General features: G+C 18.3%; 1 protein-coding gene across 3 annotated transcripts in view; it reads right to left on the reverse strand.

Annotated features, from left to right (window-relative positions):
- LOC114576763 (carbonic anhydrase 2) overlaps positions 1 to 17,361 on the reverse strand; it is a 35,442-nt gene extending 18,081 nt beyond the window's left edge. For 2 of the 3 annotated variants that reach the window (XM_062083293.1, XM_062083292.1), the window contains exon 1: positions 17,111 to 17,361. In XM_062083293.1, coding sequence (XP_061939277.1) covers positions 17,111 to 17,150 — 40 coding nt within the window. In that variant the 5' untranslated portion in view covers positions 17,151 to 17,361. The remainder of the gene's footprint in view (positions 1 to 17,110) is intronic. The other variant, XM_062083294.1, reaches the window with a different exon arrangement.
- Between the last annotated feature and the right edge of the window lie 243 nt (positions 17,362 to 17,604).

Here is a 17,604-nt window from a genome sequence, read left to right on the forward strand (position 1 = left end):
ATAATTATGAGAGTCTCATTATCTTAATGCAGCTTGAATCGTCATTTTCTGTAAGTCTACCTTATATCATGATACGAATACGAAAAAAAAAAATTTCCACGAACTATCGATGATGCTCTTATTTTTTAATCCAAACATTATCTAAATTAAATATAGAATGGAAATATTTGTAATAATAAATTGCACAGTAGACTAGAAAATATGATATTTATAGTATTATTTTTTAATAAAATGTTTTTTTATTATATTTATTTTATTTGATTTCTTTATTATTTTTATTTTTTCGTACTATCCTATTTTTATAATCATATAAAAAAAAATTTTTAGGAGGGAAATTTTTATTTGAAATTTTTTAAATTTTTAAAATAGATAAATTATTATTAATTTATTTAATAATATTAAATAAACTATTATTTATTAATTTTTAAAATAATAATTATTATTTCTTCAAATGATGTAAAATTTTATAAATAAAATTTTCTTCAAAATAAAATTTAAATAAATAATATTTCAAATATATATTTTAATAGCAAGTCATAGAAATACAATTTCGAAATAATTATTTTATTAAACTATAAGAAAATAGTGTTTTGAATAAAAAATTTCCAATTTAAATTTTATTTTATATAATATTTTATGTAATATATGTATAATGTTTTAAAGTCACGCTATTATATGTATTATATATATTATATGTATAATAAGATATATAAAACATAATCTATGCATATCATGAAACTCAAAATGTAAATTTTAGAAAAAAAGTCCTTAAAAAATTTACAATACTTTTAAAAATATTAAATACAAACTTTATTGATTATTATTATTATTAATATTAATAAATTATTATATCTTTTTGGTAGATTTATATAAAAATAGAATCATAATATAGATTTTGTATTCAATTAAAGCAAATTAAAAATCTTTTGAATTTGAATCATTTTTATTAGAGTTAATTAGAGATATATGAACATGAGATTTTAAATTTTTATATTGAAATATATATTTTATTATATAGAAATATATATATGAAATATATATTTTCTACTTTTTTTTATTTTCTAATTTAATAATATTCCGTAATTAATAAATAATACTTATTTATAATTTAAACATTAAATATATTTTCAAATTAATAATTTGATTTCAGCGTAAAATGAAATAATATTTGATTTATTTATCTTAATAAATGATTAAGATTTATTTTTTATTTGTAATAGTATAAAAATTTTAGTTTTAAATATTCTATCTCAAATTATTTTAAATTATTTTAAAATAACGATATGAAATATGCTTAAACTTAATTATTTGATTATTGTTATAATAAATACATTGATATATAAATACTTTTTTTAGTTATTATATATTATCGAATTTGTAAATATTAAATTTTTAGAATTAATTAAAAGTTTTAATAAAAATTGAGAAAATTTTGAATAAATTCAAATTTTAATAAAATATTTGGATAACTTTGATTGATTATAAATAACTAAAAAACTAAAAATAACTAAAAAAAAAATAAAAAAAATAAAATTCAAATATTATAATGAGATGAATAGATTTTTGATATGAATGAATTTCTTATGAAAAAATAAATCGAAAATATAGAATAATGATTTTTTGTTTGTCTTTTAAAAAAATTAAGTTTCAAAATTGTTCAAATATAAATAAAACTTGCTAATTTTTTATTAAACACAAATGAATGAACGAAAGAAGGAAAGGATTCATTTTACATTTGGAAATAACTAAGAAGTGTAAAATAAAATTTAAGTAAAGTTTAAATTCTGTTTTTAAGAAAAACAAGTTTATTATTTATTATTATTATATATTATTTATTATTTATTTTTTTCTTATATATATATATAAATAAGAAATTTTGTAATCGATGAATTTTCAAATTCGATTTTTCTCGAGAAAAAGGAATAAACGATAAAATCTTATTTTATATTTTTTAGTTATTCTTCTCATATCAATACTTTTATATCAATAATTCATTATATTTCACCAAAAATAAACCAATTTTATTTGCATAAGAATTTTAAAGAATTTTCAAAAAATGAAAAAAAAAATTGCAAAAAAATTTTCACAAATAAAAAATTGTTATTTTATTGTTATTCTCGATTTATTAATTTTTTCATAAGGAATTTATGTTTAATTATATTATTAAAATTGACATATTTTTTATTTCAAGAATTAATATTTAATTATTATTAACTAATCATAAATAATAATTAAAGATTTAATAATAATAAAAATTTATTAATGTAAAATTTTTATAAAATAATATTTTTAAGATAATTTATTATTTATATTATTTTATTTATCTCATTTTTAAAAAAATATATTTATATCACATTCTCATACAATTAAAATTAATTTAAGATTTGTAATATAATACAAAACATCAAATATATGAATATAATGTTGTATAATGTAATGTTGAAAAACTATTAAAATCTATAATATCTTAGACAACTTAATATACATATTAATATATTCATGATATACAGTAATGAACGCATAAAAAATTCTTTCTCTCTTTCTTAATAATTAAAATATAAAATATTTCATTTCTGTTTTGTTTATATAATATAGAACTAAAATTTGTATATATATATATATATATATATAAATTATCCAAAATATAAAAATTCTTATTATCTTTTATATATGTATAAATATAAGAAAAATTATCCTTATTTATATTAGTGTTACCTTTCGAAGATTCTAAAAGTCAAAACAAACATAAAAGTTAATATATAAAAATATCAATTGATAAGACTTATTTATTAAGTAAGCAATTTAAGTTTATATTAGACGAAATAAAATGAGATTGTTTTTCTCATATTTCCATCTTGCTAATTAAAATTTAAATTGCTTTATAATATATAATATGCTAATTTAATAAATAAGTCTAAATTTTATATATATATAATTTTTATGTTTATTTTTATTTCTAAAATCGACCTTCTAAAGTATTGTTTCACAAATATATTAACATCCTATATATAGACTTCTTCGAAGAATCTAGGTTAGTCAGATCTGTTTTGCACTTCCATGGGAACTTCTTGACACTCCAGTGAAAGTCGATTTACGAAAGATTTACAAGTTGGTTTCCTTCTTACATTATACTCGTCACAGATGAATTATTCCTTTTCTTCACGATTAGGATACCAGTTCTTTTATGATTCAACAACGAGTATCGATTTCCTCCTACAAATTTGATTGCAATGATTATACTGTTACATGCGACATCAAATACTTCTGATATATGTCCGGCTGACATATTGCTGAATAAATAATAAATGGACGCAACAAGGACATTGTATTTTTTATTTATGAAAACTTATATGTTATATGTTATATAGATAATTTCACATAACTTTTTCATTTTTTTTCCTTGTTATCTATTTTTTCAATTACTATTATTATCGAATAAAGATCATTGTAAATCATTTGGAAAATTAATATTTTTTTTCCAATATTTATATTATTAGTATGATTAAATGAGGCCGAAAAAAAATTGAAGATAATAATCTATCATTAAAATAATAATAACGATATTTATTTATTTTTAAAACTCGCAAAATTCGAATTCGAAACTTTATAATATCGAAATTTTTATTATATTAAATCAAAATACATCTTTTTTTTTTAATGTATCTATTATTCTTAATTAAAATTTTGGTAAATTTTGATTTTTAGAATTCTTCATATTAATGAATATTATTAATAAATAATTGAGAATCATTTTGGTTTGCAAAGAATTTTTATATTTTCAAAGTTAAAAAAATAAAAAAATTTTTTATTTTTAAAAAATTTTGAAATTTTGAGTATTTTATATCTAATATTTATGTATTTATTATTCTATAAAATAAAATTGAGAAAAAAATAAACAAAAATATATAAATCTTCAAAGAAATAATAGAAAAAATAAAAAATAAGAATTGAAAAGAAAATAAAATAAGAAATAATTAATTTTTTAATTGAAGAGTAATAATAATTGCAATATATTCTTTTTATTACTATTATAACAAAATACATAATAAATAAAGGAAATAGAAAAAATAAAATATCAGTTCAAATGATGGATTAATATTATGGATTATTATATTTATTATATTATATGAAACAATTGAATTATACTTTATAAAATATGATTATTATAAATATAAAGATGAGAAATTATCAATGATTTAAAAAAATAATAATGAGAAAAATAAAACTAAAACTTTTATTATTCAATAAAATTTATTTTGAATTTGTTAATTTTATTTAAATTTTTATATTATATATTTTATTATATTTTTGTATATAATTATTATATTAGAATTCATATATTAATATAATTTTTATACATTAAAATTTATATAAAATTGGCATAAAATAAATTTATAAATTATTTATTAGAAGTAAATAAATAGCAAATTTTAATGCTAATATATAACAAATTATCCAATTATTAAAAAGTAGATTATTAATTAAACAATTAATTATGCTCTATATTATTGATTTAAAATATTATTAATAAATCAAATAATAAGATAACTCATCTTTTTCAATTAATTAATTAAATAACAATTTACTTCTCTAAACAAAAAAGAAAGGACAAATAATCATAAAGTATTGCTTTAAAATGCTCAAAATATCATAAATCTCGTTTTAAATTTAAAATTTAAAAGAAATCTTGTCTGAAAATGTAGTAATCATATATAAGTATTAAAAACATTTTTCTAATTGAAAAATTGAAAAAATTGAATAATATAGCAGCCTAATTTTTGATAATAATTTCACTTCATCATTAATATTGTTGTTGTTGTTGTTTATTAGTTATATATTTTTAATATTATAATTAAAATATTAAAAAATTAAAAATTAAAAAATTATAAAAAAATAATAGAATAAAAAGAAATAAAAATAAAGAGTATGATGTGAAATAAGAAAAAATATATATATTATATATTATATAAAATTCATTACATATGTTATTTTTTTACGAATTCTTATAAAATTAAATGTTATCAAAAAGATATATATATATGTATATAATATCTGGATACTCATGATAATTTTGAAATTCCGAATTGAAAGCAAATACATGTAAACCACTTCTAGAAATAAGATAATCATAAAATATATTTTTCAAACTGCTTGAAATATCAAATTTCGTTTTAAATCTAAAATTAAAAAAAAATATTGAAAAATCTCATTAATTATATACAAGTATTAAAAATATTCTTCTTAAAAAATTGAACAAAATATAATTTTAATAATTTATTTATATATATAGATCATTATATTTAATATAATATGATCATTAATCGATGCGAAATTTGGAAAGATGATATAGGAGAGAGAAATAAATCTATAAACTTATATAGATCTATAATTTTAATTTCGTATAATATATATATATAATTATTAATTTCTAAGATATTAATAAAAAAATTTCAGTATTATATTGAAAGCAGCGTATATAAATATTTCTATTTTTTTATTATTAACATAATAATTTTCATTACAGTAGGCGTCCTATCGGTCAAAATATCTAATCATATCAATTTTATGTATGATGTATCTATAATTCAAAAATCTGATTACTCATTTTTAAGAAATTAAACACATTTTATCAAATACCAAATACGATAATTTATGTACGAATGAGAATAAATAGATAGCAAAAGCATTTGACAATAAATATAATAACAATAAATATAATAATTGCTGTTATTTTAAATATGTTTAGAATGAAAAGAGGTCTCGTTTAGATATTAACTTAAGTTTAGAATTTAAAGACAAAGTTTTCTTTAACAAAGTTGCCAATTTTGCAATTTTTTATAGAAACAATTTTTGAAAACAATTGAAAGTTTTATGAGATATTTTACAAATATCGGATCAATTATCAATTGATTTATATCAATTGATATCAATTAAACAATTGATTTTTGAAACAGAGAAAACAGTTATATTGTACATATTATATATATATATATATATATATATGACATTATATTGTCATATATAGATAAAATAATCTAATATATAACGTATAAAAGTCTTTCATTAATATCTTGGAAATTAATAATCTGAAACTAAAACTTTATATTTTATTTCGAAATTTATTCTTTTATCTTAAAAAAATAGTAATAATAATAATAAAGAAATAAAAATAAATAATATGTTGTATAAGTAAAAAAACAAAATAAAAAAAATAATATATTCATGAATATTTATATATATCAGGAAAACTATATTTTTTTAATAATATGGATTATTCATGATTTTAACAATAAATTTAAATAAAATAAACCCTTTCGTTACATACAGCTTCTTGATTACAGGTTAATGAATCAGTTTGAATGAAAGATAAATTCTGCATATATGTATACATAATATGTGTATCCTTGTACTTCCAAATCCTACACATATGCTTGACACGTGCGTCGAACGATGAACACGACTAATATATGACAATTTGCCCAGGATTGACATTATTTCCACTGGAAATTTTCCAACTGTATGATCAAGCCAGGAAATCAAGTAGAAAATTCTTTTGTTGATGTTCGAGAACTATAAACTATATCTATAAATTATAAATTTAATCGAGCATCACTATTGAAGGTCTCTGATGAGTTGCACCAGAACAATTGTCTTTCTAATATGCGAAACATCTATTGCACATGCGCACAATTGTTACTCATAAAATCTAAGCAATCTACAAGGACCATACAATGAAAACGAGTGTATCATAATCTTGAAGCAATCTTGCATTTTATTGCAAGAAATTTTCTTTTTTTTTCACGATTAGAAAAGTTAAAAGGAAGACCTTGCATTGATGATATCATTGCGCAGTATATTATTATATTGACTGATTAAACATTGCGTTAACGATTTCTGAATGGGGGATAAAAATAAAAAAAAGTTATAGAATGATTGATATGAATGTTGATAATTGATATGATGTTTAATAAAAAATACAGTTGGTAATAAGAATATTTCTAGTTAAATAATCATTAAGAAATAATTATATATTTTTTGTATTTTTTTGTTTTTTTAAAATTATCATAGAATATTCTATTATATGTAAATATACATTTTATATGCATATTAAATTTATTATAAAGGTTAAATCGAAAGGTTATCGAAAGGTTAATAAGTTTGTTTTTTAACCATAAGATTTCTGAAATAATCATGAACATGATTTAAAAATATTCATATTCGTACATAATGTATATATTATAATATAAATTATTATGTATTTATGAGATAGATACATATATATACATTTATAATTCATATACATATTAAGCATATAAAATTAAAAATATTCAATATACGATCTTGCATTTGATTTGATTACATATAATGTATTAAGTATAAAAAATATAATTCAATACGAATGAATTTATAAAAAATGCAGAAAACTTTTAATAAAAAAAAATATTTTTTTTGCAAATCAATTATTATATGACTTTCCATGCTAAAAAAATCCAAATGAAAATTAATATATTTATTATTATAATAATATTAAAAAAAATTTTATTTTTTTAATATTATTTAAATACTATATATATTTTTATCATTTATTATTATATTATATTATTTACAATTCTATACTGTATTATTTATATAATCTTTTAAAATTTAATCTTTTATATAATTAAGAAAGATAAAAAAATATCAATTATAAAAAATTAATTTATTCTTAAATTATTAAATAAAAATTATTAAATATGAATATATCGAGTTAATATTATAACTGTGATTGTTGTGATTAATATAAATTGTAAAATAAAATATCTTAAAATTTAAAATATTTTTCTAATTATTTAAAATAAAATAGAATGCATATATTTTATAGAATAAATAAATAATTTTAAGATATTTTAAATATTTGTTATTATATTAAATATTTTATTCTATCTTATTTTAGATATTTAAACTAATTGTAAGATAAGTAAGTCTCTTCTTAATCATAATTTTAATTTTAACAACTTTTTTAATTTTAACAATGTAAAAATGAATCCACTGAAACACCGATTTGAATTGAAAGATTCGTATTGGACAAATCTATTTTATTTAATTTTGATAAATGTAATATATGTTTTTTTTATCTAAAAATTTTTTATTTTTTTATCTTTTTTAATTATAAGGCGAAATAGATTAGATAAATATACATAACATTTTAATGCATTGTTATTGTAGAATTTAATATACATTTATAAAATGTTTATTATGTTAAAATATTTATTTTATAATCATAACATTTATAATTTGCATTTATATATGAAATTGATAATATTTTTAATATTCACAATTATTTTAATTATTTAAAAAATTATTTAAAATTTTAAAATCTATTTTCATATTGTGCATTAACTTCAATCAATCAAAAACAGAATTAAAAGATTATTAAATACATTGTATCTATACTCGATTTCAATCGTTTGTTTCAATCTAAAATTTCGCTTGTCGTTTATAATGGAAGGTGTCGTATTACATTTTTTCATATCGCATGTACTAATGCCAATACCGAGTAAAAGTACTTTTTAAATGAATATCGATTATTATATATCAAAGTTCGCCTACTTATTTTCACTTGAAAGTTTATTATACAACTCTAAAATCGACATGTCTGTAACTGTAACATTCGTTAATGTTGAATGGTTATAGATGAGTGGATGCTATCGCGAGACCCTGACAATATGGAAATATGTACGTACATATATATTATTGAACATGCTTTCTTACATATGCTTTGATGTAAATATCTCGTCTAATTCTAATAAGTTGACCTTTTAAAGAATATCGATATAATAGTTAAAGTACTATTAAGAGATATAAAATTTGTGTAAAAAATTCTCAGGTATTTTAAAATATTTTTTTACGTTTTTTTAAATAAATATAATTAAAAATATAAGTTTTATACATATACAGATTATCTTATCTAAATCATAGACTAAGAGATTATTCTGTATGCAATAATGAATCGAAAAGAAAAAAATTAAGTTTGAAAATTTTTCAAATAAAAAATTTTTAGAAGTAAAATTAAATTGATTAATTCCTAATCAAATGAACTATTAATATAAGATTACGTGTGAAAATAAGAATTACGTGTGAAAACAAATACAAATAAAATTTTATTCTTTTTTTTAAGAAAAAATTGAGATTGTACATATACAATTAAGGAAATTTAATTCTTAAATTTTCAAATTTCTTTCTATAACTAATTTTTAAATAAAAAAAATTGATTCTAGATTTTGCTTATTTTCACAGAAAAATCCTATCAATAATTTATTTATATCAAAAATTAATCAATTTTATTTGCACTCAAATTTTCGAACTTGATTTCACAATTTAATTCACTTGATTGAACCCAAAAATAAAATCTTAAAGTGAAAAAATTTTATTTTTTCTTTTCGATTCATTGTTGCATGTTCGATTCATTCTTTTATTTATATTTTGTGATATATTTTGTATTTTTCTACCCTCAATAAATTTCTGTTTGAAAAAATGAATAAATACTATTTGAAAATATTAAGAAAACTGCAACGAATTTGTAATATTTTTACTGAAAAAAAAAATAGAAATTATAGTAATATTTATTAAGTAATATTTATAATAGATAGATTTTATTCATATCATTTTTTTGTACTAACTACATGATATAAAATCTTATATAGTAAGGAAAAATAAATGAATTTAATCGCTTGATAGGACTTTTGAACAGTTACTTCTCATCAATCAATGTCTTTCATTCTATTTTTTAATCCATTCAGAAATCCATCGAGTGAGTTAAAGAAAGAAAATATATAATTCTCTGGAATTCTACCTCTTTAAATAATGTTCACGATAAGGCTTCGGTTGCGAAAGTTAAACGTGCATTACTATATATACAAAGTAATGAATTTAACTTTCTATTTACATATTACTCTGCATTTTTATTGTTTCTCAGAACGATCAGCACTTTAAAGTATAATGTTAATAAGAAATATATAATTATGTACTATTAACTTATTGAATTCAATAGATCGAAAATCATAACTAGATTGCGACAGTTTTATGTAGCTAAAATAATATTTAATTAATAAAAATTATTCCTAATATATGAATTATTCTCAATACATAGTATTTGCAAAATGTTAATAATTTTATTTTATGTAAATTTAATTATATACAATTTTTACAATTTGAATTGAAAAAAAAGACTTACAAGATATCAAGTAATACATTCTTTTATTCTTTCTACAAATAAACTATTTAAAATTTTTCCAATTTCCGATATTATGGTAAGTAAAAATTTTATTTATACTTTAATATATGATTAAATTTGTTTATAATATTCAATTATCATACAAATAAAAAATTATATTATTATCAGAAGAAAAATATATTTATTTATATTATTTGTGTAAAATATGCAAAATATATATAATATAAAAAATATGTATTTGCATAAAAATCTGTACTCTAGTTAACAATTATATAAGAAATTGAATTTATTCTTATTGTAATAGAATTTCTTATCAGTTTGCATAATAATAGATTTTACTTTCTATCGTAGTTTGCTTTTACTTTTTCTCTTACTAGCAAAAGTAATAAACATTTCTAAGAATTAAAAATAAATAACCATATTATTATAGATTTATTATAAATTATTATAGATTTTATCTACTAATTATATCGACTATATCAATTATATTTAAATATTACTAAATAAAAAGAAAATAAATATTTTTTCTCGTTTTAATTTAATGATAATGTTTTCAATAATTACATATTCAATAATCACAAACAACTTTAAACTTTTTTATTTTCATATTTTTAATATTTTTTTTATTTTACTTGTATTTAGAAAATATTTATTATTAATTATATATATTTAATATTTATAATAGATCATTTGAATAATTAGATATATTTTTTATATTTTCAAAATTTTTTCATAAATTTAAATTACTTTAATATAATTACAAAATATATTTTTACCAAAAAATATTAAATTTGATTAAAAAAATATTAGAATATTTATATTATGAAATTATTGGTTAAAAATTTGGAATTATTTTTCTTTTTTTTTTTTCTATCGAATCTTTTTTCTAATTTTTTTATTAAATTGAAATTAATAGTCCAAATATCAATGAATCAATATTTATCAAATTTCATTTAATTTGATATATTTTTAATAAACTTTTATAATACAACTTATATAATAGAATCCTAAATTCTATTTTTTAAATACTTGAATTCTAAATTTTTGAATGTAATTCAAATACACATTTGATGTATCACCAATTCAACAATTAGATTTAATTAACCACTCCCATCATAATACGTACATACACCATGATTTTTCCGGCAATTTTTCTCTTCCTTTTCGTCTGAGAATTGCACAATACATAGTATATAATCCACAAAAAATATTCCGATGATATCGTTTATGTACATTATATATATATATATATATATTTTTCTAGATAATATATGTACATATATATATGTATAATTTTTGCGATAATAGAAATAGAAATCGAATACAACGATTCCATAGTTTTGTTCATCGCGCATATGTTCTTCCGGAAAATTGTACATAACGTTATATGGAATAACATTTTTTCTTTTTTTTAACGAATTAATAATTGCTAATTAGATTATTTCAATTTTTTTATTTTCCATTTCAATTATTTCCTTTATTGCTTGTTGGAAGTTAATTTCCTTTAAAATAGGTATATAATGTATGTTATCTAATACAGCGTTTCTCAACCTGAGACATGAACCCAAAAATCATTTATAATGCTCTTAACTTAGAAAATATCAATAATTCAATATGTACAAGATATTAACTCAACATAATTTTTAGATGTTAGATGCTATATGAGATGATGTATGAGAAATTAAATTGTACAGAGTTTAAAAATCTTTTACCATTGAAATCAGTAAAAAAATTTTAAATAAAAAATATCATTATTTTTTTTTAAAAAGTGCACTTCTATAATGTTATGTCATTTACTATTATATATTATTAAATCTTATCAGTATATGATTACACGGAAGTCTAATACAGCGCAGTGTTTCTCAATTTATAGATGCATTCCAATATTGAATCACATTTTTTAATAGTAAAACATGAGAATTCCTAAATCAATCGAAATAAAACTTTGTATTACATAATAATAATATTTTTTTTAGTTAGAGCTATCAGACTGATTATATCCGAAATCAATTGATCGATTATTTGACCAAATTTATTATTATTCGATATTATCCGCTAATAACTTCTTTAATATTTTAATACGGAACAAAACTGAAATTAATTAAATATATATATACCTGTATGAAAAAAGAAATGTAATTAATTTAGAACTTTTTTTAAATATTAAAGTATTTAAAATATTAAAATATTATATTTTGAAAAAATTTTCAAATTTTCAAATTTTATATTATCTGTAGATTGTAGATTTTCTTTCTATAAATTCAAAATATATTGGTAAAATTAATAATGGAATAATCGGTTATTAAAAGAATCTTTATTTTTAACGTTTAATAAACTTTTTAAAGAAATTGTAGAGGAAAAAAAGATAGATTTCTTATATTTTAAATTTCTATTCATACATATTTTAATGATATTAGAATTTTTGAATTTTCATTTTAATAGGCATTTATGAAAAAAATCAAGAATATAAATATAGTAAAACTACAATCTTCATATTATTTGAATCATAGATTAATATAATTATTATTAAACAAGTATGATAAATTATATACAAAAAGATATAAAAAAATATAAAAATTGAGAACCATTGATCTAATTATATGTATTAATTGCTTCCGTTGTTGTTAAAAAGAAAAAAAAATTAGAAAAAATGCTAAAAGATATGCGTATGTTTGAAAGGGAATTGAATATATCTTATTTTTCTTTTAAGAATATTATGTAATATCTAAAAAAATTTGTAAAACATTGTAATCTTAAAAAAGAAATATAGACTTTGAGAAAATTTTTAAATTTGCAATATACATATGTATTTGTGCCACGAGTGACTATTTTTATACTTTATATCGATAAAAAGTGTATTTCCAATATGCAAATCAAGCGAAAAACTTTGTGAATTAATATATGATGCGATGAGATGTTCTAAATCAACATCTTCATCGCTTCATTTTATAGAAAGTAATTTTATCGATATCTTTTTTCTTTAGAATAAGTATGTCACTTTGAATGAAAGTCAGCTTATATTCTAATAATAGAGATACTTTTTGTCAAAAGATCGAATAGTCTTCTTTGTGATTTATATTATGATTCCCCTTTGAAAAATATATATATTATATAGAAATGCATAGCATAAGTGAAATAAAAAATAAAAGATTACATCTGTATTATGATATTTATTATCAATATAATATTTATTATAAATATAAAAAAAGCATAACAAAAACGGAAGACTTAAAATAGTTAAAATTTCATAATTTCATTTGGCAGACAGACAAAATTTATTTATTTTTAAATAATAATTTAAAAATAATTATTTTAAAGAATGCTGTTATTATTATTATTATTTGATAGGTAATGTATTTCAAATGAGATTTATGTATTTCATTATATTATTTATTTAATTAATTGAAAGAATTTGAGATAAGACATTTAAAAAAATAATAAATTAAAAAATTGAAAATTTATTATTTGAGAAAATAATATTTATTTTCTAATAGAAAATTCTAAAATAACTATAGAATACGTATTGAACAATAAATATAATAATAATTGTAAGCATGAAATAGTGTTACCGTACTAGTATTACGAAAGTAATAATAACATAAAATTTGATTCCTTATATTAAAAAATTACTATTTTCATCGAAAATAAATAACAAACAACATAAAAAATAATCAAATAATTGATTTCGTAAAATAATTTTGTTAAATAAATTACTTAAAAATTAAATAAAATTATATCATTTAAAAATTGCAAATACATTTATTTACTTTTCATATAATCAAATATTTTATAAAAATTTAAAAATTTTATGTGATTTTATTTCGAAAATAAATTATTTTTCAAATAATTTTAAAAAGTAATTTTAAAATAATGTAATTTGAAATTTTTTTAAAACATTTTTTTAATGCGTCTGCAATTTTCTGCGTCACTCAATTATTCCACTATCTAAAGATTAAAGTCATTCAATCAAAATTATTGCGGGCTATTGCGTCCTAGACATTATAGTGGCAAATATATTGTTTTTTTTATCCTCGATTTTGCAAACATTTATATTAATACATCGATTCTTCATACGAGAAAGATGTTAAGCAGATTCTATTTAACATTTTATTTTCTTGCAATTAAATGATTTATCATTTCATAAAACAGATTATTTGTTATTTGTTGTTGTTAATTCTTATTTGATTAAAAAAAAATAATAATTGATTTCTTACTAAAATTGTACTATATTTACTTCTATTATTATTATATTTAATGTTCAATACTTACTTTTAATGTTAATTCAGAAATAAATTTTTTATAAATAATTAATAAATAAACGTTATTTATTAAAAATTTATTTAAATAATTAACTCAAATAATTAATTTTCCAATTTCTTATTTTCTCAAATATTGCTTTGTTTCGCATTTTTTGAATTGATTCAAATAAAAAATATAATATTAATTGAAATATACTATTTATTAAATAATAATTAACATTAATGAATTAAAATAATTATTTTTAAATTGTTATTTGAAATTTTATGTTTATGTCTATTTGGAAATATTTATTTCATTAAGAAAATTATAATTAAATTATTGATAATAATTATAAAATTTAAGAAATTACATTTCAAACATTCATAATGTTAGATTTAATAAAAACAGGGCAGTTAATAATTTCGATTTCTTAAATGATAAATTGCGCTGATTAACCTTAAGTTCGCTCAAGGAACATCAAATTAACTCATCTTATTCTAATTACAAAACTGCCTACGATTGGTATATTCTTCCAAATAACGGTGAAAATATTCGGAGCATAACATTTGAAACTGAAACCATTTACTTTGTTCGAAATGACAAACTTGTGTTAATTTGATGATAACATTTGTTAATCATATCAGAATGATACTCGAAACGTTTAACATTCACACGTATAGAAATTATTATATAAGATCACAGCAGACTAAAAAAGACAGATTATCAAAAATTGATTAAATCAACTTAAATTGATTAAATTAATTTAACTTCTTTTTTATATTATTGCATATCTTTACTATTACTTTATATTTTAATTTTTTAACAATAAAAAATAAATATAAAATTTTAGCAAGCTTAATTTATATTTCTCTTATATCTTTACAATTTTACTGTAATATTATATTTTATCTTGAAATAGTATATAAGATATTAATAAAGATAATAATAGTAATAAAAAATAGATATAATTAGATAAAAGTTATAAAAACAATAAAATAAATAATAAATAATAAAAAATTGATTAAAATTTATTTTTCTTATATATCTTTATAATAATAATATACTACATACTTTATATTTTATCTTTAAATAACTAAATAAACTACATAAAATCTAAGTAAAATAAAAAAAATGAATTATCGAAAATAGGATAAAATTCATATTTTGCTAATATATTTTATGATAATAATTATATTTTTAAATTGAAAAAAGCTCAAAAAAAAGAATTTTGTGTTTCTCGGTATATAACATAAATTTTATATTCGATTGCTATCAAAGAACAATAACAAAAATACAAATAAAACAAAACTATAAAATCTATTGGAATGTAAGTTTAGCACAATAGCATTTTAATCAAAATAAATGTTGGGGGATAGCAATGGCATATTCATGATTTTATTCATTTATTCATTTTATTATTTTATTATTATTTTATTCATTTGCTTATGACTGAGACCTATATATTCGTCGGTGTTTAACTTTCCTTTTTTGTGAATTTTATGTAATGCTTTTACTTCTGATTCATGCAAATATATCTCGCTCAAGTGTGAATCTTCAGTGTATATTCTAATTGTCATTTGCATACAGTGCTATACCACGATGCAACGGATTTGACCGAATTGAATAAGCAATCGGTTACGGGTCTTCTTATGAATTTTAAATAGTTTCGTGATATTAATAATAATTATTATTATTACATAGCATAGGAAATGTAATAAATGTATGCTAACATATAATTAAAATATAACCATAATTTTAATTTTTCTAATTTTTTTATTCTAATCTTTATTTGATTTTGAAAATGAATTGCTGATATTAAATTTTATAAGATTAATTTTTTTCTATGTTATGATGTTATAATATTAAAATTGACATTATTTAAAAATTTATTTGACGATCATTAGAAAGTTTAGAAACAAGTAAATGTATTTTCAATAACATTGAATATGTTTGCAAGTAGACAGTCACTGTTGGTTCATCATATCTTAATGTGCATTAAGTTTCAATTTTAATTATTGATATCGTTATCGGATAAAGTATATCATATCTTTAGGTATTCTATTTAATATCTATCCCTTATTGTCACTTTAATAAACAAAATTATAATGAAAACAATATTTTATTGCAGATTATTATAAATAATTAAATAATAAAAAATTAAAAAAAAATATTGATATATTAATCAAAATTTTAGAAAATTTATGTCATATTATTTTCATCAATTGAAAATCTTAAGAATTTAAAAAAAATCTTATCTTAAATCTCTTATCATAGTTATTGTTAAATTTCAAACTCAAATGTTTTTATAAAAATTTGTTAATATTTATATTATATTATAAATATTTTCTTAAAGAAAAATCCAAATTGAACTATTATACAATTCCAAATAAAAATTTTTCTATAAAAATTCTTCAGCGTTTACAAGAATTTTCATTGAAAAACTTAATTTTAGCAACATTCCAAAAAATTTTGAATTAAAAATATCATCAATTATTATTAACATTCTTAATATTATTTCTATAAAAATCTTTTAATATTACTAAAATATTTTTCGTATCTTCCTAAACGAGATTCAAGTTTCATTATGAATCACGAATGCCTAACCTTTTCGTGAATCACCGGCCCAAAAAGACAAAGAAAAGAAAAAAAGGAACTCACTCGACGACAATAGTACCAGTGTGAAGACTAAGAAAGCCATGACAAAAGGCGACTGTCACTTTTTACAAGTGGAAAGACTGTCCCAAAGACTGTCCAAGTTCCACCGGTTCACCGATATATTAACTTCGAAATACGAATACTCTGTTACGGACGGTGGTCGACTGAGCAACTGCCGGCTTGTCGACTATGTTAAATAAGAGACTACCACTTTTATTTCGCGGTAGCCTATCGACTCTCACACTATGAGGCCCTCCCTCAGGTTTCCGAAGATTTATATATCTCGTATTAAAAAAAAAACCTATCGATTCTAAACAATTTAATATTACAGATGATAGCCAAATAAATGCGATAACGTGAAAGTTAAGAAGGGAATAAAGACTAATGGTGATTTACAATGATTCACTGGCCTTAACCCGATAACTCCCAGTTCCAAAATTTGATATACTGTATGAAAGTTTATATCATCCTTTCTTATATGTGATGACTTCAATGTT

This window comes from Apis cerana, linkage group LG12 (genome assembly GCF_029169275.1).
Source record: "Apis cerana isolate GH-2021 linkage group LG12, AcerK_1.0, whole genome shotgun sequence".
Taxonomy (NCBI): Eukaryota; Metazoa; Arthropoda; class Insecta; order Hymenoptera; family Apidae; genus Apis; species Apis cerana.